At 46.1% G+C, this 23,995-nt stretch overlaps 1 protein-coding gene across 1 annotated transcript in view; it reads left to right on the forward strand.

The window, feature by feature from the left end:
• The window catches only part of DNAH12 (dynein axonemal heavy chain 12), a 1,534,490-nt gene that overhangs the window by 363,873 nt on the left and 1,146,622 nt on the right, over positions 1–23,995 (forward strand). The window contains exon 17 of the mRNA XM_078661571.1: positions 3,817–4,060. Coding sequence (XP_078517697.1) covers positions 3,817–4,060 — 244 coding nt within the window. The remainder of the gene's footprint in view (positions 1–3,816; positions 4,061–23,995) is intronic.

Genomic DNA, 23,995 nt, shown 5'->3' on the forward strand with positions numbered 1-23,995 from the left:
AATAATTCAGACAATGTTAAGTTAGACTTCCCAGTTTCCTTTAATAAAATTAATTATTGTAGGAGGTTGGCTCAGAGTATGGTGTACACCTATTGGTAAGGTACTGTGTACTGAGTCCAGACAACCCTTACTGATAGTAGTAGTGGTCCCTGATAACCAAAGCTCTCAAGGGGTAGCTGTAGAGAGCACCTAAGGCGTATTCAGTAGGGTGTAAAGTGGGTACATTACCACTTGGTAAGACAGTGAAGCTTACACACAAGAAAGAAGCACACCAGTGTTAGAAAAATACTTCTGTATTTATTAAACACAACACTATAACTACCTTTTCTATCAATACACATAGAAATATACTTCAAAACAGGTAAGTAAATCATAAAAAACACATGGGCCCTTGAGGGGGCGAGGATGGGGCGTATCATAAATTTAAAAATATGGAATGTGAGGTGAGCACCAAACCAGGACTAATACCCAAGGAGGAAAAAGCTTGGGGAAGCATGGAATCATCATAGGTAAGTAGCTAGGGACCCCCAGGCGTCCGAGTGCAGAGGTGTTACACTGGGTTAAATGTACTTAGGATAACACAGGGTAAGTCACATTGGTATTTTACTGATTAAGTACCCTTCCCAAAGAGCCTCAAGGTAACCAATTGGATCAAGGTAGGTTGGAGAGTCACCCCACCCAGGTAACCCAGATACCTACACCAAGGAGCCCCAGACCCTTAGGTGCGAAGTGGTGTCGGAACTGCCCGGTAACACCAATGGAGGATCTGGAAAGTCCTGCGGCTGCAGCGTCTCATGGACCAAGTTGCTGAAACCCAAATGTGGATACTGTATGAGAAGTACCTCAAAGCAGAGGGGACCAAGTCCAAACCACCCGGAGGTGTCCAGGAGAAGCTGGAACACAAAGCAACCCCTTTTCGACGGTACTGGCTGGTTCATGAAGGTCTTGATGAAGCAGAGGTGGAGCCCAGGCAACAATGCAGGTGCACAGGAGCCATCCACAAGCTGCCCCACGACAGTTGCAGAATACAGGAGTCGAGCTGCAAGAAATAATGCTTGGTTGCAGACCAGCTAGTTCTGTGGGACTAACCCAGCAAGGGTAACTCAGGGCTGGACCTAAGCAAGCAGGAGAGCCAGCAGGAATTGATGGGGAACCCAGGAGGACCCTCTAGCAGCAGGCACAAAGCAGTTGCAAGGTGGCCTCAGCAGCACACAGAAGATGGATGCTCACGTCACAGGAGATGCAGGGAGGATGACACTCTTAGAGCTGTGCGATGCTTGAGGCTGGGGGTTCTTGGAGCTCGAAGATCTTCAGTTAGGAGAGTCGTCAATCCTTGGCAAGGACAACCAGATGCAGTGCACAGGGAAGCTGTTCAAGTCAGCTGGAGAGGAATTATAGTCTCCCAAGTTGCAGGGAAGAATCGTCAGGCCTCTGGGGAACCAACAAAATACCACCTGTGTTGCAGAGTCAGTAGGTGTCTGAGGGACAGCAGGATAAGCAAATCGGCCGTCGACGTTGAGGTGCCTGCAGTTCAGGGAAGTGTCTTCTTCACTCCAAGGGAGATTCCTTCTTGCTTGGATGCATACATAGTAATCTGAGACTAGGGTGATGGACAGCCATGGAGTTGCAGAAATTTGGAAGAACATGGAAATGAAGTTGCAGTAGGAGTCTTCCTACCAGGAGCAGTTTTGTCTTGGTTCTTGGCTCGATCTAGCAGCAGAATTCCAGTGTCCCACAGCAGAAGTATCCTGAGACAGGTCTTGACAAATCTTGTTGGTGTCCATGGCAAATCTAAGAACCCACCCTCAGGGGAGCCTTTAAGTAACCCTCAAAGGGGGAAGAACACATTCTGCGGTGAACCACTTATCATTGGAGGTCATGGATGCTACTCTGAGGACCTAACCAATCAGAAGCTCCCATGGGCTAAGATTGAAGTTGAGAGAATCAAGAGGCCACCTGGAGAAGCACTGTGGCACCACTTGGGGAGGAGCTGGACAGATGGGTGGTCACTCCCTTGTCCTTTGTGTAGTTTTGCGCCGGAGCGGGAGCAGAGGGCTCCTGTAATGATGGAAACTGGTTTTTGCAAGGAGGGCACCAAATGTGCCCTTCAATACAGTCTGTAGGAGTTTGCAAGCATCCCACCCTACCTAATTTCACAGGAGAGGTGGTCACCCCTCTCCTCTACAGGAAATCCTTTGTTCTGCCTTCCCATGCCTGAGTTAAGCTCATCAGCTGGGAGGAGAACAGTGTCTGGGGATAGGCAGCAGCATGAGCTGGTAGGCAGACCCTGCAAGGGTCCTCTAAGGAGCCCTAGTAGTTAGTATCATGCAAACAACATTGAAATCGGTGTAGTTGCATGATTCCAACATGTTTGATACCAAACATGACCGGGTTCGGTGAAGCCATTATGTAGCTAGACATCTTGACTTGGCCAGTGTCCACTACATACCTTCAAATGGCTTCATCGCACTTACAAAGCCAGATAATGGACTCTGGGGTTTGTAGGGGTAGCTATGCTCATGCACCCTGCCTCTGGGATGTAAGGCCTACCTTAGGAGTGAATTATAAGTTTTAAGTACAGTGACTGAGATATAAGGAAGCCCTTATATCTGAAGTGACAGGTGCACACACCATTTCATGCAGGCTGCAGTGGCATACCTGCAGTCACAGTTGACAAGGGCCCCCATGGGTGGCACAATACATGCTGCAGCCCATGGAGGGCCGCTGGTGTACTAGGGACTTAAAGGGGTACAACAGTATGCCTATTGTGGGTTGTACAAAATGATTACCAGAGACTTGAGGAGAGAGAGCACAGATACTGGGGTCCTGATTATCAGATCCCAGCGTATTATAGGCAACAAGTGGGGGTAACTATGCCAGAAAGATCCTACTTTCCTTCAATTATTTTGTCATATTTTGACTCTGAAGGGACAAAGCATGCATCCGATGGATCATATTGCAGTGTATTTGTCCACAAGACATACAGACATTCCCCAACCACTTTGCACCCGAACCTGTTGACCAATCAATGGTACACTATGTTGAGTACTGGATTGAAGGTGGTGAGGATGCCAGTAGCCAGTCACTAACCCAAAACTTTTAGGAAGGTATAGAAGGAAGCAAACTATAGTAACTCCCTAAATTTCAAAATAGCGCCCCAAAGGTATTCGTTAGTAGAACAGAGTTGAGTCCTGTAAGTACCAAAGAAAGTTCTAAGAGGTGATTCTTGTAAGTATGTAAGAAATACTTTGAGTCTAATCTGAGTTAAATATGTATTGTGCCAATAAATATAGGCCCTATTTAACAAAATAACTGTAATCCTATATTTGTAGGTCAAATTGGAAACATCAAAGGGCCACTATTAAGTTAGAGAAAAAGAGTCAGAAAGGTAATCTGTAAGCAAGTACGCTTGAAAGCTCTAAACAAGATTAAACAGTGAGACACAACTGGTTACCAATCATGTACAACATTGGCAGCCCATCAGTGGCTGTCTGACAGGCAGTGGGCTTTGCAGTAATTAGTCAAAATCAACTCACTGATCATTCACTGTAGGTCACCACCAATCTAAGAGTTGCACTCCATTAGGAATAATGATGTTACAGTAAGCTACCATCACCTGGAAGTGATTGGCTGCTTTCTCATCAGTTTGCTGTTTCCAAACATCCATGAACTATAACATAGATGAACAATGTCAACATTTATGATGGCCCTGTAGCTTGAAATAAAAATACAAAAAAGCTCGCGTACAGGTGAATTCTTTTATTTTTCCCTGTTTATTATTTACATTGCATATTTTCTTCATTTGTTTACTGCTAGATGGATGGATGGAGCTTTTTTGGATTTGAATGGGGAAAGCATGGAGGCTGAGGTCGATGATTTCTTCAGAGAAATCTACAAAATGCAGAGGTTCTTCCAACAAAAGCAGAAGAAAGTTGAACTAGAAAAACAGAAAACAGGTCATCGCAGATCACTTACAGAAGAAAAACTGGACGAAGAAATTAAAGAAAGTCGAACTGCTCAAATGTGTTCTATGGTGATGGACCAGATAAAAGAGTTTAAGGTAAAAAGGTAGAATGTAATGCAAGTTTTACCATATTTTAACATATATGCCTTTTAAATGTCTTCAATTGTGCCATTGCTATCTTTTGTAGTGTGTGGTGTTTAATCATTTGGGTGCCTTTGCCTTAAGCCATAATAGCCTGCTTTCAGGAGACTATTATGGCACATTGATATGTCTCTGACCTCCTCTGTATGCTTCCAATTTCAAATCCAGATTTAGATGTTTCTCAAGTGTTCACTCAACACACTTTGGATCATGAATCATGGATCGGAAGCACAGGGCATGCCGCTCAATTGGTTTCACTGCAGGAGCGTTGTTCTTCAACATCACACTCTCTTCAGATTATTATGTCCCTGAATCTGCCATGCAATCAAACACTCAAACATATATGTAATGGAAGCCTAACGCGGAAGATCTCAATATTGCAATAAAATGTATATTTTTGGTGTTATAAGGAGAAGACTACTGGGTCTCTGAACATTCTATATCTAAATGCCTTTAACAATGTTACCTGCTTTGGTATTCTTGCCATACACCTTCATTTTTAGTTGATGTCAGAGGCACATCTCTCTGTGTAATTTAGTTTTCTTCCATGAACACAATTAGTCAATTTTCTGTTGAGGTACATTGTACATCACATAATCCATTAACATCATCTAATTAGTTGATAAAGAAAACCCTCTTCTAGTAAGTAGAATTATAGCCTTTACTCATTTTCATCTCACTGCAACACGTTAACTCTTGATATCTATAGCCTAATGTATTCAGATGACAAAATTATATTCGATCGCACCCCAATTGGCATACAAACAAACTTAATTGAATTAAAGAGATATGCAAAAGAAAACTTCTTGGTCCCTAATATCTCTAAAACTAAAATGTTACACTTTACAGGAAGAAGGAAATTTCCACCTTTTACTTGGTTACTGGGAGGTAAACCAATTCGAGATAGTGAAAGGGTATGTTTAGTTTGGCCGAATCTTCTCATGTAACCTTAAAAATGCTTCTCATTTTCTGCACCTGGGGTGAAAGACTGACTCCCGTGTTGGGGCATTACAGAGATTTTATTCCTCAACTGGGAAGAGATATTTTATAACCCTGCTAGAGGTTTACAGTATGAAAATTCCACCTATTCTATCCTGTGCTTTGGAATTTATACAGATTAAAACCTGGCAACCAATAATAGTGAAAGAAGGGATTATTTTAAGGAAACTGCTGGAAGTCTCCCAATCAGTCCCCGTACAAGCTTTACGCCTCAAACTTTTCATAACAAGCACATATGCTCGAGCAATTTCCAATATTATACAGTGGGCTTTTAACCTCTTACATGCGGCTCCCGGTTCCCTAAGACAAATTTTAAAATCAGAGACATTTAGAGAAGAATTGTCACCGCATACTTTTAATAGGAATCTTAAAGTAGCCCTCGTGGCATCACAATGCTCTTTAGCCCTTTTGCAAACTTGGTTCCCAGCACATCTGAAGCTCTTTTTAAAACATATGATGCCGAGAATAAGCTTTGTTTCAGACAAGGAGTATTGTGCTCAATAAAAGCATTACATAAAAATTGTGGATAATATAGTATATAAAACTCCTTCAACATCCTGCGCATGCTACGTAAGATCTTCCGATGGATCCCCACCGAGACCAGGAAGACGGTCACCCAGGCCCTCGTCACCAGCCGTCTGGACTACGGCAACTCCCTCTACGCCTGAACCACCGCCAAACTCCAGAAGAGACTCCAGCGGATCCAGAACACCTCAGCACGACTCATCCTGGACATTCCCCGCCGCAGCCACATCTCCGGACACCTGAGAGATCTGCACTGGCTCCCGGTCAACAAGAGAATCACCTTCCGGCTCCTCACCCACGCACACAAAGCCCTACACAACCAAGGCCCAGGACACCTCAACAGCCGCCTCAACTTCTACGCTCCCAAACGCCAGCTTCGATCGACCAGCCCCGCTCTCGCCGCCGTCCCCCGCATCCGAAAAAACCACCACAGGAGGAAAGTCCTTCTCCTACCTGGCCGCCAAGACTTGGAACTCCCTCTCGGCCCACCTCTGCCTGACCCAAGACCACCTCACCTTCAGGAAGCAGCTCAAGACATGGCTGTTCGAGCGGTAGCGGACCGCCCCCCAGCGCCTTGAGACCCCCCGGGTGAGTAGTGCGCTATATAAATGCTTTGATTGATTGATTGATTGAAAACTCCAGAGCACTATTTAAAGTTTCAGCTCGAACACATAGTACGGCGCTGTATTCTTCTCTTGAGACTAGGAATTCTCCCTTTAAATGTTTACTCTTCCAGATGGAATTCCCCTGAATATTCCTCCGCTATCTGTGACTTGTGTAACGTTGAAACACAAGACCTTCGCCACGTACTTTCATTTGCCCAAATTTGACTCTGGTAGAAGCTCAACAACGTTTTATAAAACCCATCCGCCTCAGATATAATGCTATTTTAACACAAGATTTAATTAAGCCTGGGCGGATTATGTGGATTTGCACTCCGCAGAGTTCCGTGGAGTAAAAAAAAACTCTGTGGAACTCCACTCTGCTCCAGTCCCAAAAAATGTTTTTTAAAAAGTATTAAAAAAAACTTACCTTCACTCTGCCATCTGTGAGCCACCCTCTTCCTCGCTGTGGTGTCTCCTCCTTGCGGCCGTCGTCCTTGCGTTGCCGGTCACAACCCCCTTCCTTTTTACGTCTTGCGTGGACTGCGCATGCGCAGTTCACGCAAGCAATAAAACGTAGGGAGTTGTGACTGGCAGTTCTTTCAAGATTAAAATGTAGGAGGTTGCTACCGGCAACGCGAGGAGGACGACGGCGGCAAGGAGGAGAAACCACGGCGAGGAGGACAGGCCACAGATAGAAGGTAAGTGTTTTTTTTTACCCTTTTTCTGCAGGTGCTGAGGGGCGCACTCCACTCTGCCACGGTGTCGGAGTTTTACCTCAACATCACGTTCCCCATGGAGCACAGAGTTAGTAAAGCACCGCAAACTCCGCTGGCGGAGCGGGGTACACCACTCGGGGTTAGATTTAATTGCATTGTGCACATCTCCTACAAATTCATTTATTTGCTATAACTTGTTTAAGTTCTTAAGGAGTGTTTTTAAGTTGTTTTAAAAAATGGTATAGATCTAATAACCCTAAACCATGTATCTGTATTCGTCAATTTTAATTTACTATGTCTATAATGTGTTTTAAAGAAAGCTTTAAACAAATAAATACAACTCCTTAATATTATGTACTTGCATTTGTTGACCTCAGGAGAGGTCTGAATCAAATTTTTTAAAAATGACTTTGATTTTGAATTTTTTAACTCTGTAAGGGAATTCTTGATGCAGGTTTGAACTTGACATCCAAGTCATGGAATTTTGCATTCAGTTATAAAAGTTGCAATAATTATACATTTCCTGAAGGATTGTTTCTTTTTATCAAAAACACATGGCACCCAGTGTATTTGTGTAGGGGAGCATACATGTTCCTCAGTGATAGGGTGGACTTCGTAATGCCAGAAAATACGGTGCTCAATTCTTGTTTCACTCTATCTGCCCCTTAGGTAGCCATTTGAATCCTAGGTGTAAACTATGCAAAAATATACGTAAATAAATAAACATAGGCAGAATCTTAAATTAAAGAAGTTTTAATTTCTGATTCTTGTAGATGTCGCTCATGTGTCAGAAGGATTCAGAAAAGGGGGTGGTGATGAACAGAGTGCCTGAATTAAGCAGACCACTCTTACCCAGTCCAAAGATCAGGGCTTGATCCATCACCGTTTTTTAGCTCACTGCACCATCCCAGCTCAGAACTTGGCTATATGCAAATTAGTCTGTTCCTGTCCCAGTGCATGATGGGAACAGGGCAAACCAAACTACCAAGCCAATTCTTGTACTGGGAAGGAAACAAGCTTCCGGGGACCGGTTTCTGCCATTTCAGGCGTCGTCGGCCCGGCTTGCTTGAATCCTGATGGTGCAATGAGCATGGGACTCACATCTGAGTATACCCTTCCACGCTTATGGTGGACAAAATGATTCAGAAAAGGGGGTGGTGATGAACAGAGTGCCTGAATTAAGCAGACCACTCTTACCCAGTCCAAAGATCAGGGCTTGATCCATCACCGTTTTTTAGCTCACTGCACCATCCCAGCTCAGAACTTGGCTATATGCAAATTAGTCTGTTCCTGTCCCAGTGCATGATGGGAACAGGGCAAACCAAACTACCAAGCCAATTCTTGTACTGGGAAGGAAACAAGCTTCCGGGGACCGGTTTCTGCCATTTCAGGCGTCGTCGGCCCGGCTTGCTTGAATCCTGATGGTGCAATGAGCAAGGGACTCACATCTGAGTATACCCTTCCACGCTTATGGTGGACAAAATGATTCAGAAAAGGGGGTGGTGATGAACAGAGTGCCTGAATTAAGCAGACCACTCTTACCCAGTCCAAAGATCAGGGCTTGATCCATCACCGTTTTTTAGCTCACTGCACCATCCCAGCTCAGAACTTGGCTATATGCAAATTAGTCTGTTCCTGTCCCAGTGCATGATGGGAACAGGGCAAACCAAACTACCAAGCCAATTCTTGTACTGGGAAGGAAACAAGCTTCCGGGGACCGGTTTCTGCCATTTCAGGCGTCGTCGGCCCGGCTTGCTTGAATCCTGATGGTGCAATGAGCAAGGGACTCACATCTGAGTATACCCTTCCACGCTTATGGTGGACAAAATGATTCAGAAAAGGGGGTGGTGATGAACAGAGTGCCTGAATTAAGCAGACCACTCTTACCCAGTCCAAAGATCAGGGCTTGATCCATCACCGTTTTTTAGCTCACTGCACCATCCCAGCTCAGAACTTGGCTATATGCAAATTAGTCTGTTCCTGTCCCAGTGCATGATGGGAACAGGGCAAACCAAACTACCAAGCCAATTCTTGTACTGAGAAGGAAACAAGCTTCCGGGGACCGGTTTCTGCCATTTCAGGCGTCGTCGGCCCGGCTTGCTTGAATCCTGATGGTGCAATGAGCAAGGGACTCACATCTGAGTATACCCTTCCACGCTTATGGTGGACAAAATGATTCAGAAAAGGGGGTGGTGATGAACAGAGTGCCTGAATTAAGCAGACCACTCTTACCCAGTCCAAAGATCAGGGCTTGATCCATCACCGTTTTTTAGCTCACTGCACCATCCCAGCTCAGAACTTGGCTATATGCAAATTAGTCTGTTCCTGTCCCAGTGCATGATGGGAACAGGGCAAACCAAACTACCAAGCCAATTCTTGTACTGGGAAGGAAACAAGCTTCCGGGGACCGGTTTCTGCCATTTCAGGCGTCGTCGGCCCGGCTTGCTTGAATCCTGATGGTGCAATGAGCAAGGGACTCACATCTGAGTATACCCTTCCACGCTTATGGTGGACAAAATGATTCAGAAAAGGGGGTGGTGATGAACAGAGTGCCTGAATTAAGCAGACCACTCTTACCCAGTCCAAAGATCAGGGCTTGATCCATCACCGTTTTTAGCTCACTGCACCATCCCAGCTCAGAACTTGGCTATATGCAAATTAGTCTGTTCCTGTCCCAGTGCATGATGGGAACAGGGCAAACCAAACTACCAAGCCAATTCTTGTACTGGGAAGGAAACAAGCTTCCGGGGACCGATTTCTGCCATTTCAGGCGTCGTCGGCCCGGCTTGCTTGAATCCTGATGGTGCAATGAGCAAGGGACTCACATCTGAGTATACCCTTCCACGCTTATGGTGGACAAAATGAATCATTTTGTCCACCATTTTGTCCACCATGGGTAAGAGTGGTCTGCTTAATTCAGACACTCTGTTCATCACCACCCCCTTTTCTGAATCATTTTGTCCACCATAAGCGTGGAAGGGTATACTCAGACATGAGTCCCTTGCTCACTGCTCCATCAGGATTCAAGCAAGCCAGGCCGACGACGCCTGAAATGGCAGAAACCGGTCCCCGGAAGCTTGTCTCCTTTCTGGTGAAGAATTGGCTTGGTAGTTTGGTCTGCCCTGTTCCCATGATGCACTGGGCCAGGGACAGACTAATTTGCATATAGCCAGGTTCTGAGCTGGGATGGGGCAGTGAGCTAAATAACGGTGATGGATCAAGCCCTGATCTTTGGACTGGGTAAGAGTGGTCTGCTTAATTCAGACACTCTGTTCATCACCACCCCCTTTTCTGAATCATTTTGTCCACCATAAGCGTGGAAGGGTATACTCAGACATGAGTCCCTTGCTCACTGCTCCATCAGGATTCAAGCGAGCCGGGCCGACGACGCCTGAAATGGCAGAAACCGGTCCCCGGAAGCTTGTCTCCTTTCTGGTGAAGAATTGGCTTGGTAGTTTGGTCTGCCCTGTTCCCATGATGCACTGGGCCAGGGACAGACTAATTTGCATATAGCCAGGTTCTGAGCTGGGATGGGGCAGTGAGCTAAATAACGGTGATGGATTAAGCCCTGATCTTTGGACTGGGTAAGAGTGGTCTGCTTAATTCAGACACTCTGTTCATCACCACCCCCTTTTCTGAATAATTTTGTCCACCATAAGCGTGGAAGGGTATACTCAGACATGAGTCCCTTGCTCACTGCTCCTTCAGGATTCAAGCAAGCCGGGCCGACGACGCCTGAAATGGCAGAAACCGGTCCCCGGAAGCTTGTCTGCTTTCTGGTGAAGAATTGGCTTGGTAGTTTGGTCTGCCCTGTTCCCTTGATGCACTGGGCCAGGGACAGACTAATTTGCATATAGCCAGGTTCTGAGCTGGGATGGGGCAGTGAGCTAAATAACTGTGATGGATCAAGCCCTGATCTTTGGACTGGGTAAGAGTGGTCTGCTTAATTCAGACACTCTGTTCATCACCATCCCCTTTTCTGAATCATTTTGTCCACCATAAGCGTGGAAGGGTATACTCAGACATGAGTCCCTTGCTCACTGCTCCATCAGGATTCAAGCAAGCCGGGCCGACGACGCCTGAAATGGCAGAAACCGGTCCCCGGAAGCTTGTCTCCTTTCTGGTGAAGAATTGGCTTGGTAGTTTGGTCTGCCCTGTTCCCATGATGCACTGGGCCAGGGACAGACTAATTTGCATATAGCCAGGTTCTGAGCTGGGATGGGGCAGTGAGCTAAATAACGGTGATGGATCAAGCCCTGATCTTTGGACTGGGTAAGAGTGGTCTGCTTAATTCAGACACTCTGTTCATCACCACCTCCTTTTCTGAATCATTTTGTCCACCATAAGCGTGGAAGGGTATACTCAGACATGAGTCCCTTGCTCACTGCTCCATCAGGATTCAAGCAAGCCGGCCGACGACGTCTGAAATGGCAGAAACCGGTCCCCGGAAGCTTGTCTCCTTTCTGGTGAAGAATTGGCTTGGTAGTTTGGTCTTCCCTGTTCCCATGATGCACTGGGCCAGGGACAGACTAATTTGCATATAGCCAGGTTCTGAGCTGGGATGGGGCAATGAGCTAAATAACGGTGATGGATCAAGCCCTGATCTTTGGACTGGGTAAGAGTGGTCTGCTTAATTCAGACACTCTGTTCATCACCACCCCCTTTTCTGGCTCATGTGTCAGAAGGCATATGTCAGTGCTTAATTTGTAAAATTACAAGTGCTGGTGTTCAAAGTATTTCTAGATGCCTACTGCCGACACTGAAGAATGTCGGCATTGCAGTTTACCAAGACTGAGTAGTCTGTATTCCAGGATTGAATCTTTCATAGATCCACATGTATGAATCTTCCCCATCGTTGAGGTGGGTGCCCCACTGTAATTATAATTAGCAGTGTAAATCAAAAGCACCAAGTAGTAAAGTCAAACCCAATGATTGTATACCAATCCACATCGTTTTAGGTAGAACCAAACTTCAGCCAATCAGAGAACAGCCCCTGCCTCATTCCTCTCCTTCAAAGTCATCATTCCTCAGATTTCTAACCGCATGTCAAATGAAAGATAGTCTCCCTGAGCTCTGCTCAGTTTTGCTGGAAAATTGTTACTGTCACCTTTGGTGACCTTAAGTTGGATTCCATTCAATCTACAGAAGATTTAACTCTGCCTGTACCTTATTCTGACAGAAATCCAACATGTCAGAGGGATCCAAAAAAGGCTAATTTAGGCTCTGAAAGTCTTGTGGCAAGATAAGGATTTTTTCTGAGAACTCCCACAAGGAGTGTCTGTTTTGCCTATACCCTGATCATAAACCTAAGGACTGCAAATATTGCAGACCTTTTTCTGAGCAAAACAATAAAATATATAGAAGCAAGACTTCTTTTATGGCTTCCAATTAGAAAAACTACAGAAACTTCAGCCCCTGAAGAGGGAGGTTCACTCACTCCAGATAAACAAACCTTGAAGAGAGATAGACATGGTAGTAGTAGTAACTTTATTGTACAGTTAATAAAAACCATTACAAAAACCGACAGCAATAAAAAGTTAAGAACATTTTTAAGACAAGGGCTTCATTTTTGATAATAGTAAAAATTGGATTAAAAATTGTTACAAAAAAATTTAAAAAAAGAAGTGTTTGTCTGCCACTGGGAACTTCTGCATTTCCTCGGAGATGGTTTCTTTTGTCAGTCCTTGCCGCCTTTCCCGTTCAGGGGCCTATTTGGGGTCCACATTCCTTATGGGAGTAAGTCCATCCTTTTCCCTGTGTGCTCGTGACTTCTAGTGATCCGTCGTTGTTTAGTTTTGTTAGCCGGTTATGACTCTATGCAATCTTAATGTTTTGGTTCTAGGAGTATGGAGGGAGCACTGTCTTTGTCCGTTTGTTCTTTCCTTGTATTGACTCTGGTTTCTACGGCTTCGAAGTATTTTACCAGTCGGCAGGCCAATTGGACGTCAACGCCCGAGAAGCAGGCCAGGGATGCTTGTCTGCATGACCTGATTCCTTTTTTGTTAAATAGGGGTCTCAACAGGTTCCTGCGGTCTTGCTGCAGATCTTTACAGATTGTGATGAGGTGTACGATATTTTCCTCGTGGTTCCCGCACAGGCGGCATTTTGCTGGCTTTGGTGGGCGTAGCCAAGGGGCCATGTGGTCTGCTGAGGGCAATACTCCTAGCCGGTGTTTTAGGAATGACTCTTTTGTTTTTTTGGGTAAAACTAGTCAAAAGGTATGTCTGTGGTGTGAGTTTATTATACGTTTGTATAGTTAACCAGCCGTGTGCTCGCTCCGTTAGTGAAGCTTTGTCTTTTAGGAGAGATTCTTTCCTGACAGTGTTATTTACTGCTTTTTTGAAGCCTGCCAGATTCCCTTGCAGATCCCACAATTGTTGCGCCCCCAGTTGTGTTATTGCCTCCTCCAGAAAAAGCCTTGCTGGGCTGTGGTCTTTTCTTTGTAAGTCTCTCCATAGGAGTGCGTTGAGGGTGTTTGCCTCTCCCCTACTGATTTTATACCAGCTTTTGATGTATGCTCCCTTGCGTGCAAGCTCTTCCTTTACCAACCCAAACTCAAGTCGGATCTGCGCCGGAGAAGTGTACTTCGGGAGGCCAAACATCATCCGCAACGCTCTTGTTATTACTCCATCTAATGTTCCAGCATCCCTGCCTCTCATTGCTTCGCTTCCGTATGTAATGGATGGTATCAGTTTTGCTTGGATCAGTTTTAGTAGTGGGGCGAGGTTTGGACCAGTGATCTTGTTTTTCAGATTCCTTAGAGAAACAGCTGTCATTAAGCCTCTCTTTTTTATCGCCTCTCGCTGTGGTGTGAAGCTCCCCCTATGATCTATAATCACTCCCAGGTAACGGTATTTGTTTGTAACTTCCAATTTCATTGTGTCCCAGTACCAGCTGAATGTTGATGTCTTTTTGTGGGAGTTAAGGCACATGACTTTTGTTTTGTTGTAATTGATGCTGAGTTTGTTGGTTTTGGAGTATGGCGAGGTGATGTCAAGGAGCCGCTGTAAGCCAATCGGAGTCCGGCTGATTAGCACCAGATCATCTGCATAGAGTAGATTAGACAGCTGGGTGCCCCCTAATTTTGGTGCGTGTGAGTTGTTTTCATTTAGTACAGTTGACAGTTCGGCCATGAAAAGGTTAAATAAAGTTGGCGCTAGCACGCATCCTTGCTTTACTCCAGTGCTGGTTGGAATTTTCTTAGTTAAAAAGTCACCATTTCCTAGTTTGACTTGGACCCACGTGTCGCTGTGTAGGAGGATTAGTTGATTCAGCAGAGTTGAAGGGATTTTCATTCTCTCTAGTTTTTGCCACAGCAGATTTCTGTTTACATGATCAAAGGCCGAGCTATAATCGATGTAGCACAGGTATATGGGCTGTTTTCCCTCTAGCGCTGAGTCAATCAGAAGTGACAAGGCTAGAATATTTGTAGTCGTCCCCATGTTTTTCCTAAAGCCGGTTTGGTTGAATGGGATTGCTGATGTTTCTTCCGCCCACGATGTCAGCTCCTGAAGTAAGAGGCCCGCATAGTACTTTGCCTCGTTGTCTAGTAAGGCTATTAACCGGTAACTTCTAGGGTCTCTTCTGTCACCTTTTTAAAATATTGGCGAAATTATTGCCCCCCTCCATGATTGTGGAATTATTGAGGTCTGCCATATTTTTTCAAACATAGGTTTGAAGGCAATAGCCCAGTATTCTGGTTCTTGCTTGAATATGATTGGTGGTATGCCATTTGGGCCAGGGGCTCCCTCTGTTCTCCCTTTCGAGATTCTGTTGGTTATTTGTAGCTTTGTGATTGGTAAATCCCTGTTACTTCGGGGGGTTTCTTTGTGTGGGAGCATGTGTTCTTCATTTTCTTTTGGCAGTTCTTGGGTGTCACTGAAGTGTGTACTGATATGAGTTATCCAGGCCTCTTCCGTCACATTGGAATCAATCCCCTGGCTTTTCTCATTAATCACACTATTAATATTTTGCCAAAACTGTGCGCTGTTGTTGGTTTTCGCGTCATGAAGGAGTTTTTCCCAAAAGGACTCATCTGCATCCTTTTTTAGTTGCCATATTAGTTTCCTGCGATTTCCTTTTAGCTTTCTCAGCGCTTGGCAGGCGGTGGGGTCTGTTTTTACTCTTCGCAGTGTGTGGTTGATCTGAGTCTTCAGCCTTTTTAGCCTGCTGTCCTTTCTGAAATCATGATGACTCTTATGTGTCACGGTGCAGCCCTGGCCATCGGACTTTGTGTGCCCACTTCTTTCAGCTATGTCTCTCATTTCTTTTTGTAAATACCTCCCAGCATATAATTACATTTGGAGCTATGGATTGTGCCTTAACCAGAGCTTGTTTAGCTTGCGCTAAGAGGTTTTGTGGGTCTCTAGTTTTGCACTTTATCCGTCTTTCGTTTATTGTGAAGTCCAAGCCCAGTTTGCTGGCGCTTGGCGGGCTTGGTATTTTTCGGTGTATCTATCTTTGTTTCCTGGGGCAGATGGTCGCTGTAGTCCATCGGGCAAATTTGAAAGTCTTTTACCCTGTGGTACAAACTGTGGGAGAGGAATGTAAAATCAATTGTAGAGCTTGCCAGTGTGCTGTGGAATGTTGCGGATTGTGGTCTGTCACCTGGGAATCTGCCATTAAGTGCCCTGAGGCCCAGCTCTTCAAATTTGGCAAGCAGGCTCCTGGCTGTTTTTGTGCTTCTACCTCCCGAAGTACAGTCTTGGTGGTTTTGCTCCCAGGCAAACGGATCCTCCTCGTCGGTGGTTTCCTGGGCCGATAGGCTGAGCATATTTAGGTTGAAGTCCCCTGTGACGATTATGTTGTTCGTGTTCTCGATTTTGAGCAGTTTTACCATTTCTTCCTTCAGCTGTTGTGCTCCCTTCCTTTTCTCCCTGGGATGCAAATAAAGGTTTATTAAAATTATATCATCTTTTGTTTCTTGCTCACGGAGCGACAAACGTAGTGCTTGTATTGCGTTTGGGGCGGCTATATTATAAACTAATGGAACTACATTCGTTATCGTTGATAGCGCGCTGTAGGTGGCCAGACCACCTTTCTTATGGCCAAACAATGAGCTCTGGGATGACGGTAGAAAATTCAAATTGTATCCCGGCAGCGCTGGGGGAGAGTCAGACCAGGTTTCTTGCAAAGAGATAATTGCGAACTTTTTCTGGTAGATGTTTAGGCCCATATCTGAGAATTTATCTCCTAAGCCGTTAATGTTCCATGAGCATAAGCTTAGGGTACTGATTGTGTTTGTTGGTTTTGTGTTGCTTTGTCAATGGTTTGACTCTTTCACGTTTAGGGTCCTAGAGAGCCAGCTCCAGTTAGGCGAGGGCAGACTGTCGTTAGCCGTTGTTCTGTTGTCGTGCTGGTCTCGGAGCACTAGATTCTCTGGGGTTTTACTTCGAGCTCCTCTTAGGACAGTTTTTTTGGTAGATGGTTCTTTTGTTTTTCCCCTTTGTTGAATGTCGTACAATTCTTTTGTCTTGTCCCTTTGTTGACTATCATACAGTAAAGGATCTGGATATCTTGTTTGGTAAAAAGGCTGTAGTTTTATTCCCCAGGAGTCGAACTTTGCTTTTTCTTTTAGAAGTCTCTCCGGGAATTCTGTAGTGACCCATGTCGTTTTTGTTGATTCTGCTCCGGGGTACTCCAGGGGTTCCAAAAATTCTACTGATTCCAAATCAGTTGTTGATATGGTGTTGAGGCTATCTATGGTTTTCAGTAGCCGTAGTATGTTCCCCCTGTTTAGGATATCCATTGGGCCTCTTGATCGATATTCTGGGTGAAACAGTACTATGGTTGTACCGACTTGCCCCCTATCGCATGTCTGGATATTGTTGATTGTGGCTTCCCCTTGGTTCAGAGGTTCCTCAATTCCTGCCGCATTGCCTTTATCTATCATTTTGATGCTTTTCTTCTGTTCTTGTCTAGTGGAGATTACCCTGGTTGTCGTGGCCCACTGGCTGCTTGTTCGATGTTGTTTGTTTTCCATTATCTGAGGGGAATTTTTGATATGCCTTTGCTCGCACAGTTGAGTTCTATCTGAATTTTCCCTGTCAGTTGGGTCAGTGGCTACTTGTGGATTGTGCCCCTTTTGCGTGTCTTCTTTGCCGATCTTCTTCAATGCTTGTGGCAAGTTTGGTGTAGCTGTCTCGCTTTCAGTAGGGGGGCTGTTGGTAGGCCTTGTCTCTACTGACGGGTATGTATCGACTTTTTTCCCTGTTCCTTTTTTGTTTTCTGTGTTGGTACACTCATTATCTTGTGTGTCTCTCGTTACTGTCAGACTGGGTTGTATTGGGTTTGCTGCTGGATTCTCATTGGAGGTGCCCTTGCACCATGCTATAACCCCTGTTGTTTTCTTTTGATTTCTTCCCTTCCTTTTCTGTTTTCTTCCCACTTTTCCTTGTTGGGGAGGAATTGATGCTCCATCTTTTTGGCAGGTTTTTTCGGAATGCGCTGTGCTCTCTGTGGGGGGAGTTTCAGCTCCTTCAGGTTGTTGTTTGTTATTGGCCGATATGATCTTATCATTTAATTTTCCCCTAGGCGGGGGTGGGTCTAAGATTATCTTTAGGTTCTCCTGGTTTAGAGACAGGGCAGGTTCTTGTCTGCTCCCTACGTGCTTACATGGATAGTTATTTTTAACTGCGACCTTGATGTCAGAGAGGAGATTGTCCAGCGCTGTTGGAAGTGTTACCAATTTGTCCACTATTGCAATGCAAGAGCAGTTCGGCCCTATTAGTTGTGTCTCAGCTTGCACCCTTTTTATCATGCCGTTCAGCTCTGCTAACTTACCGTCAATATTAGCAACAAATATTGACAGGGAGTTAAGGACAGAGAGTTGTAAGTCCATCTTGTCAGACTGGTATTGGATGGCGTTTGCTGTTAGTTGCATTGTATGCAGGAGGGATGCCCAGATGTCTTCCTTGGCGTTTGGTCTTACCTTCTCTGGATTTTCGCAGATAAACTCACCTGGCAGTTCCTGCTTCGATTCCACGGGGTAGGATGCTACCAGTTCTTCCCACTCCTCCGGGGTGAGATACGAGGTTTCTAGGTCGTTTGTCCTGGGTATTGTAAATCCTGTGCTGGGTTGTGTGTTAGAGGCAGTTAGTTGACTCAAGATTTTTTTTCCAGTAGATGTTGGAGCATGGCCTTGCTCAATGCCGCCATTTTGCTGCTCAGGTTTGTCGAGAATCTCGTGTGATTGGTCATTAAGTTGGAGTGAGCTCTGGCCCTGATCTCTTGTTTCCTGTGTTAGTGTGATGGCTGATTGCCCTACTGCGACAGAGTCTGCCATTGTTGTTGAATCTCTCGTATCCCTGGATGGTGACATTACTTGTGTGTCCGCTGGCATTGTCACTGTATATTTGCCGGTTGATGTTTCTTTTTGTGTTGTTTGGTCTGTGTTCTGCGTGATTTCACTCATCTGCGTGTCATCCTTCAAGGGGAGATCCTGGAGCCCCCGGTTTGTTGACCTGTCTGGTCCACCGTAGCCCACAGGGGTTCCTGGTGAGCCTTGCGTTCTCCACTGTTGTGCTGGAGCTGGGCTTTCATGGTATGCCCCCTCAGTGCCATTCTGTATTTCATTTTGTCTCATAAGGCTTATGGGGGTTATGGGACGCATCTCCCGGCTTGCTTTTAATGGGAGGTTTGGAGGGAGGTTGGGGGATGGGTTCACCCTTAGGTATGCTGTTATAATTTCTTTTGATTGGTCTTGCGCTGTGCCTTTTGCTGTTTTTTCTGCATTTAAATCAGCCCACTCTTGCCTTTTACCATGTGCCTGTGATGATTGGACCCCCAGAGATCCATTGTTCATTTCTCCGCTGATTGTGGATGCGCCCTCGTCAAAGGTGTGTATCCTCTTTTTGGGATCGGCTTGGTTCATTTCCTCCTTCGCCGCTTGTTCTAGCTCCTGCTCTACAGGATTTGACCTGTTTGTTGTGATTGGTTGGAGCGGTGTTGGTAAGTCGCTAGTGCTGGTGTTATTTAAGTAGAGAACTGAGTTGGGATCTTTAATGAATGTGAATTTTGTATAAATTTTGGGTTGAAAACTCAGTTTTTTGCTGGTAGGGTTATGAGTGTGGTCACCGGCTTTAAAGCCTCCGGGGCTGGTGAGCAGGGGGGATATCAGGGAGGATGCTCCTTCCTCACATTTGTTCGTTCCCTTGTCCTTTCCATTTCCAGTGCCTTCGTTGCACATATCCATTAGATCCCTCTTAAGATTCTTCTTAGCTTTTCTTAATCTTTTTGGGGGATTCGTAGGTACCACGTTGTTCCTTGGCTTCCCAGACCTCATTTCGCATTTTTTCTCTTCTCTTCTCTTTATCCCTCGTCCTTTGTCCTTTGTCTTTTTCGTGTCCTTCTCTCCTTCTCTCCTTATACCTTATGTCTCCTTGTGTTGTCTTCTTATGTCTCCTTTTGCCTCTCTTTTCCTCCACTTTTTCCCTCTTTTCTTGGCTGCTTTCAGATTAATAAGGAGGTGTTGATGGGAGGTGTTGATGGAGGTTGACAGGGGTTCAAGGAGAGGTTCCCCAAGAGTTAGAGAGGGTTAGTTGACGAAGGTTAGTGGCTCCCTGCTGCAACTGCAACATGTGCTGTCACCGCCGGTGCAGCAGTTTCACCCCTTTTATTTGACCCCTCAGCCACTCTAGTTTTTTTTTTCTTTTTTTTTTCTTAAGCAGCTCCTGACTCGAGTCTGGAGCCTCTCACGCCTGTGTCACTGCATGGCAGAGGTGACAGAGGGATGTGGGTGAGGTTGGAAGGGCAGGGGGTGCTTAGGGAGATCTCAGTTCTTAGGTTGGTGTTTTCCCCTCTAGTGGCAATACCTGGGTGCAGGAGATGGCAGGAGCGCGATGGCAGCCTACCAGTCGCAGGCACTGCAGACACTGGGAGAGTTCAGCTTTGGCAAGCGAAGGGCAGTGTAGGGCAGGATCTGGGGGTAACCTCCGTTGCCTCCCGTTTCTTAAGCAGTCACTCCGCACTCCATGCAGCTCTAGGCTATCCCACCACACCCCCTGCCAAATACCACAGGCGGGTGCAGTTGAAGCCAGAGGGGGTCAGCACCGCACGGTAGCCCAGGGTCGCCCACGGTCCTGGTGTCTCCGCCTTATTTTCTGCAGTTTTCACCCTCGCCAATAGCAGGTACTATGCAGCAAGTGAGGCTTCGGGCTTCAGGCTGACATAGCAAGCGGGAGAAGGCACCGAGATCTCGATGGCTCCGTGTCTCGGGGAGTGACGGCAAGCCAGCACCTCCCGCCCACCAGCCTGCCTGCCTACCGCACCTACCATGCCTTGGTAGGTCCCGCGGATCGTCAGTTTTGGAAGTCTGCAAAGCCGCGAAGTCTGTGGAGTAGAGCTGCAGAGCTGCGGGTTGCTGGCGTCCTCTTCCTTCCTTCCTCCTCCCGCTCTCGCTCACACTGACCAGCTGGAGTGCTGCTGTAAAACACGGAACGGAATAATCTGCACCACACGGAACAACGGTGGATCTGGGAGGTCTGGTGGGTCCAGCCTGGTGGTGTTACCACTACTGTTTCCGCTGCTGTGCCTGTGCTTTACCTCCAAGATGCTCTCGCAGGTCCTGCCGCTACAAGCTGCTTCCCTGCGGCTCCCGCCGCTACCGGGCTGTTCCCGCTTTTTGGCCCGCAGCGGTTCTCCGCTCTTCAGCCCTCCCTGCCCTGTGCTCACGCTCCGTACTTTACGCACTCCGCAGGTAGCAGGGGAGCAGGGGGCGGGAAACGGGCAAGACCCCCAGACACCAGCCAGGGAGCCGCTTCGCCCAAGCTAGGAGAGATGAGGAAATCGAGGAAATCGAGGCCGGTCAGAGCCGTGGCTAGCTCAACCGCCTCAGCCGCCTCCCAGCGCGTCCACTCACTCTGCTCTGCTCTGCGCGGCACTCCAGCGGCACTCCAGCACTCCGAAACAGAAGAGCTGTATGACAGGAAACATGCAAAGAACGCTGCAAACACGGAAAATAGATAGACATGGTACAGAGCTGGGTTAGGAGCCACCTAAGAAAGTATCAAAAGGGACAGAAAAAAGAAGGGTGACAAGAGTCCAGATCTGAAGATGTTGAGTCATACAACAACTCCAGGATCCCCTAAACAAAAGAAATCAAGGTCAGAACCTGTCACTCCTTTTGAACCTGCATTAGCTACTGCAGATAACAAGAATCCTACCTTATATCCTCCTCACATATCACACACGTCCATGTCAAAACTGTCGAGGACACTGTCAACGACTCTGTTGACTGCTATGATATCTACGTCGACGACATCTACTACCATGTAATTAACTGCATCTTAAACTTCAAGATTGATCTCCACCATTTCTTCGTGGTCAACAAGACCCTGTTGCAGATGTGTCATGATGGAGACTGTGGAACTGCCCTGTCAACAATGTTGATGTACGATCCATCAACGCCCTCGTCAATGACTGCGACTTCGAACACAGTGGCAATGGCTACACCGAAGGTGACAAGGTTTTAACCTTGAAGTCAGCTCTGTAGATGGGCCCATCAGTAGCCATTACTGAGCTCCTAATAAGACCAGAAAAAATCTCACCAATCAAGTGGGAGAACAGGGCGGCCGCTGCTTGAGTCAGCCGCTGCTCCCCGTGGACACCCGCGCCGCATTGCCATGAAATTGCCACTGCAGGTAAAACTACAGACTGCAAACTCATTCCCCTCCCCCACTGTATTTAAAATGTACCTTCGCCCTTTCACCTCTTCTTTCTCCGTATATGCGCCGAGTTGAGTTGGCTGCCTCGGCTGTTTCGGCTGCCTCTACTGGCGGTACCCCTGGGAGGCGGCCGCCCTGAAGCTGAGGAGGAGCTGCAGGGCAGCAGTGCGCGTCTCCTCCGGAGAAACGTGGGCTGCGGCTGCACACGTTCAGTCTGCTTTGCCCTGAAGGAAGGGGATCCGAGAAGCCAAGACAGAGGTGCCTCCAGAAGTTCAGAGGCAACTCCTGAGTTTGATTCAGCAGGATTCTGAGGACCTTTCAGACCCGGTCTCAGTGAAAAAACGGTAAAGGGAGCAGGGTGGGTGTCTTTTAGCCATCTAAATCCTCAGCCCTGGGGAGAAAACAGGTATTCACGAGGGAGAAGGCAGCCATTGGTGGGAGGGGAAAGGGTTTCCCTCCTCTTACCCAAGGATCTAAACAGGACCTTGAGGAAGGACTTGCCTCACACACCTTTCTGCAGTGTGAGGTAAAAAGCTGCAGTATTAAAACAGGAAGGGGGAGAAAAAAATCAGATGATCATAAACTTAAAATTACCCCTTCCCTAAGATCTTACTTTAAGGGGCAACCTATTGTGGTGGATATCACAAAACAGGCAGAGGCACTCAAAAAGGGGTCAGTGGAACAGTCTAATATAGAGCAAATTGCTGCCATGGGGGACTCTCCAGGGGCAGGCTCCCACAGATGCGAAGGGAAAAATTGCTGTACCAGTGATTCCAAAACCTCTCGTACAAAATGGTGGGAGCGTGCACCAGGGCCCATTGAAGCTATGCTCCATAACCTCTCAGAAGAGATTAAAAAGGGGTTTGCAGTTTCCGAATCAAACCAGGCTGAGATCAGGAGTTTTTGTGAATCATTGGAAAAGAAAATAGATCTCTTAAATACGAGAGCTGAGACTCTCGACAACCCTGTAGGAGAGTTGAAAGATAGGTTGAGTACTGCAAAAGCTGACATACTGGCTCTTAAAAGAGAAGAGCAGGAGGTCCATAGAAAATAACTATAGGAGGAGCAACCTTGGCATCTTGAACGTTCCAGAGGGAAAGTAAGGAGAGGACCTCAAGTCGTTCATCGCTGCATTATTTAAGGAAACTGTACAGATCAAGGAGACTGAGGAAAAATTAAGTAAAGACATCCAATGGGTGCATAGGGGCCCCTTTAGAAGAAACCCCAACAAAACCAAGCCTCAAAAGATTCTTCTGAACTTTCATACCTATTCTTTAAAGAAAAACTTCTCACCATGGCTCTGAAAACCCGAGCTACCTTACATAGACAATGCGAGCTGGGGAAAAAACGTGACCAGTTTAAAAAGCTAGATGCTATGGCCCAGCACAAATTTCGTGCTTCCTTAAAAATAATGCTCAAAAATAGAATGCACAGTGTAAGCTCTAAGCAAGAGACAGACAAGCTCCTAGAAAGTATTAAAAAAGGTGACAGTTAACATCGTGAATCCCTTTTAGATCTATTTTTTTCTTCTCTGGGTAATAGCGGGTTGGGTTCTCCAGGGTGGGGTGCAGGGGTGGGGGGTTGGGATGGGTGCACTGGGCGGGGAGCATATAGGGAAACAACAAAAAAAATCCTCATTTACCTCAGTTAGGCTACTTATTTCAGAAGAAAATGCAGTGGTCTGGTTTTTATGCCTCAAATTTGAATTATCTAGAAAATTGTCCAATTTCTATCTTGGAAGGTAAATGGGTTGTGTGTTAAATGAAGGAGGGCAAACTTGTTGCAATACATTAGGGACTCCCCAGCACAAGTTATTATTTTGTAAGAGACCCACTTGATGAAAAACAAATGCAATGCGATCTTTAAGAACTTAACATGGCTTGGCCATATGATTTGTACTGACCATAGCGCCAACATAAGAGGAGCAGCGATAATAATAAAGAAGCAAGTCAAGGACTTGCAATAGACTCGTTAGTCGATACTTGTGGCATATGGGTCATTCTTAAAACAAAAATGCTGGGTAATTTAATCACCTTGTTAGGGTACTACTGCCCGAACAGTGATGACCTGGAGCTATTAAAGATAATGTTTTCAAACTTGCTAGATTTGTCAGACCCTGTAATCATGGCTGGTGACTTTAATATTGTATTAGATCACAAGCTGAACAAATCACCAAGTAGCAGAACTGTGGGAGCATCTAAATTGCGTATATATTTACATTCAATGATGAAGCAGATGAGGCTAAGTGATGTTTGGTGAGACAGATCTGGCCTCCAGTTGAGAGTTTCTTATTATAATGAGAAATACGGCCATAAATCTAGGATAGACTATGTCCAGGACATTGGGTACTTGACCCCACTTGTCCTACCACACAGGGGTGCA

The sequence above is a fragment of the Lissotriton helveticus genome, chromosome 9, assembly GCF_964261635.1.
Source record: "Lissotriton helveticus chromosome 9, aLisHel1.1, whole genome shotgun sequence".
In the NCBI taxonomy this organism is placed as follows: domain Eukaryota; kingdom Metazoa; phylum Chordata; class Amphibia; order Caudata; family Salamandridae; genus Lissotriton; species Lissotriton helveticus.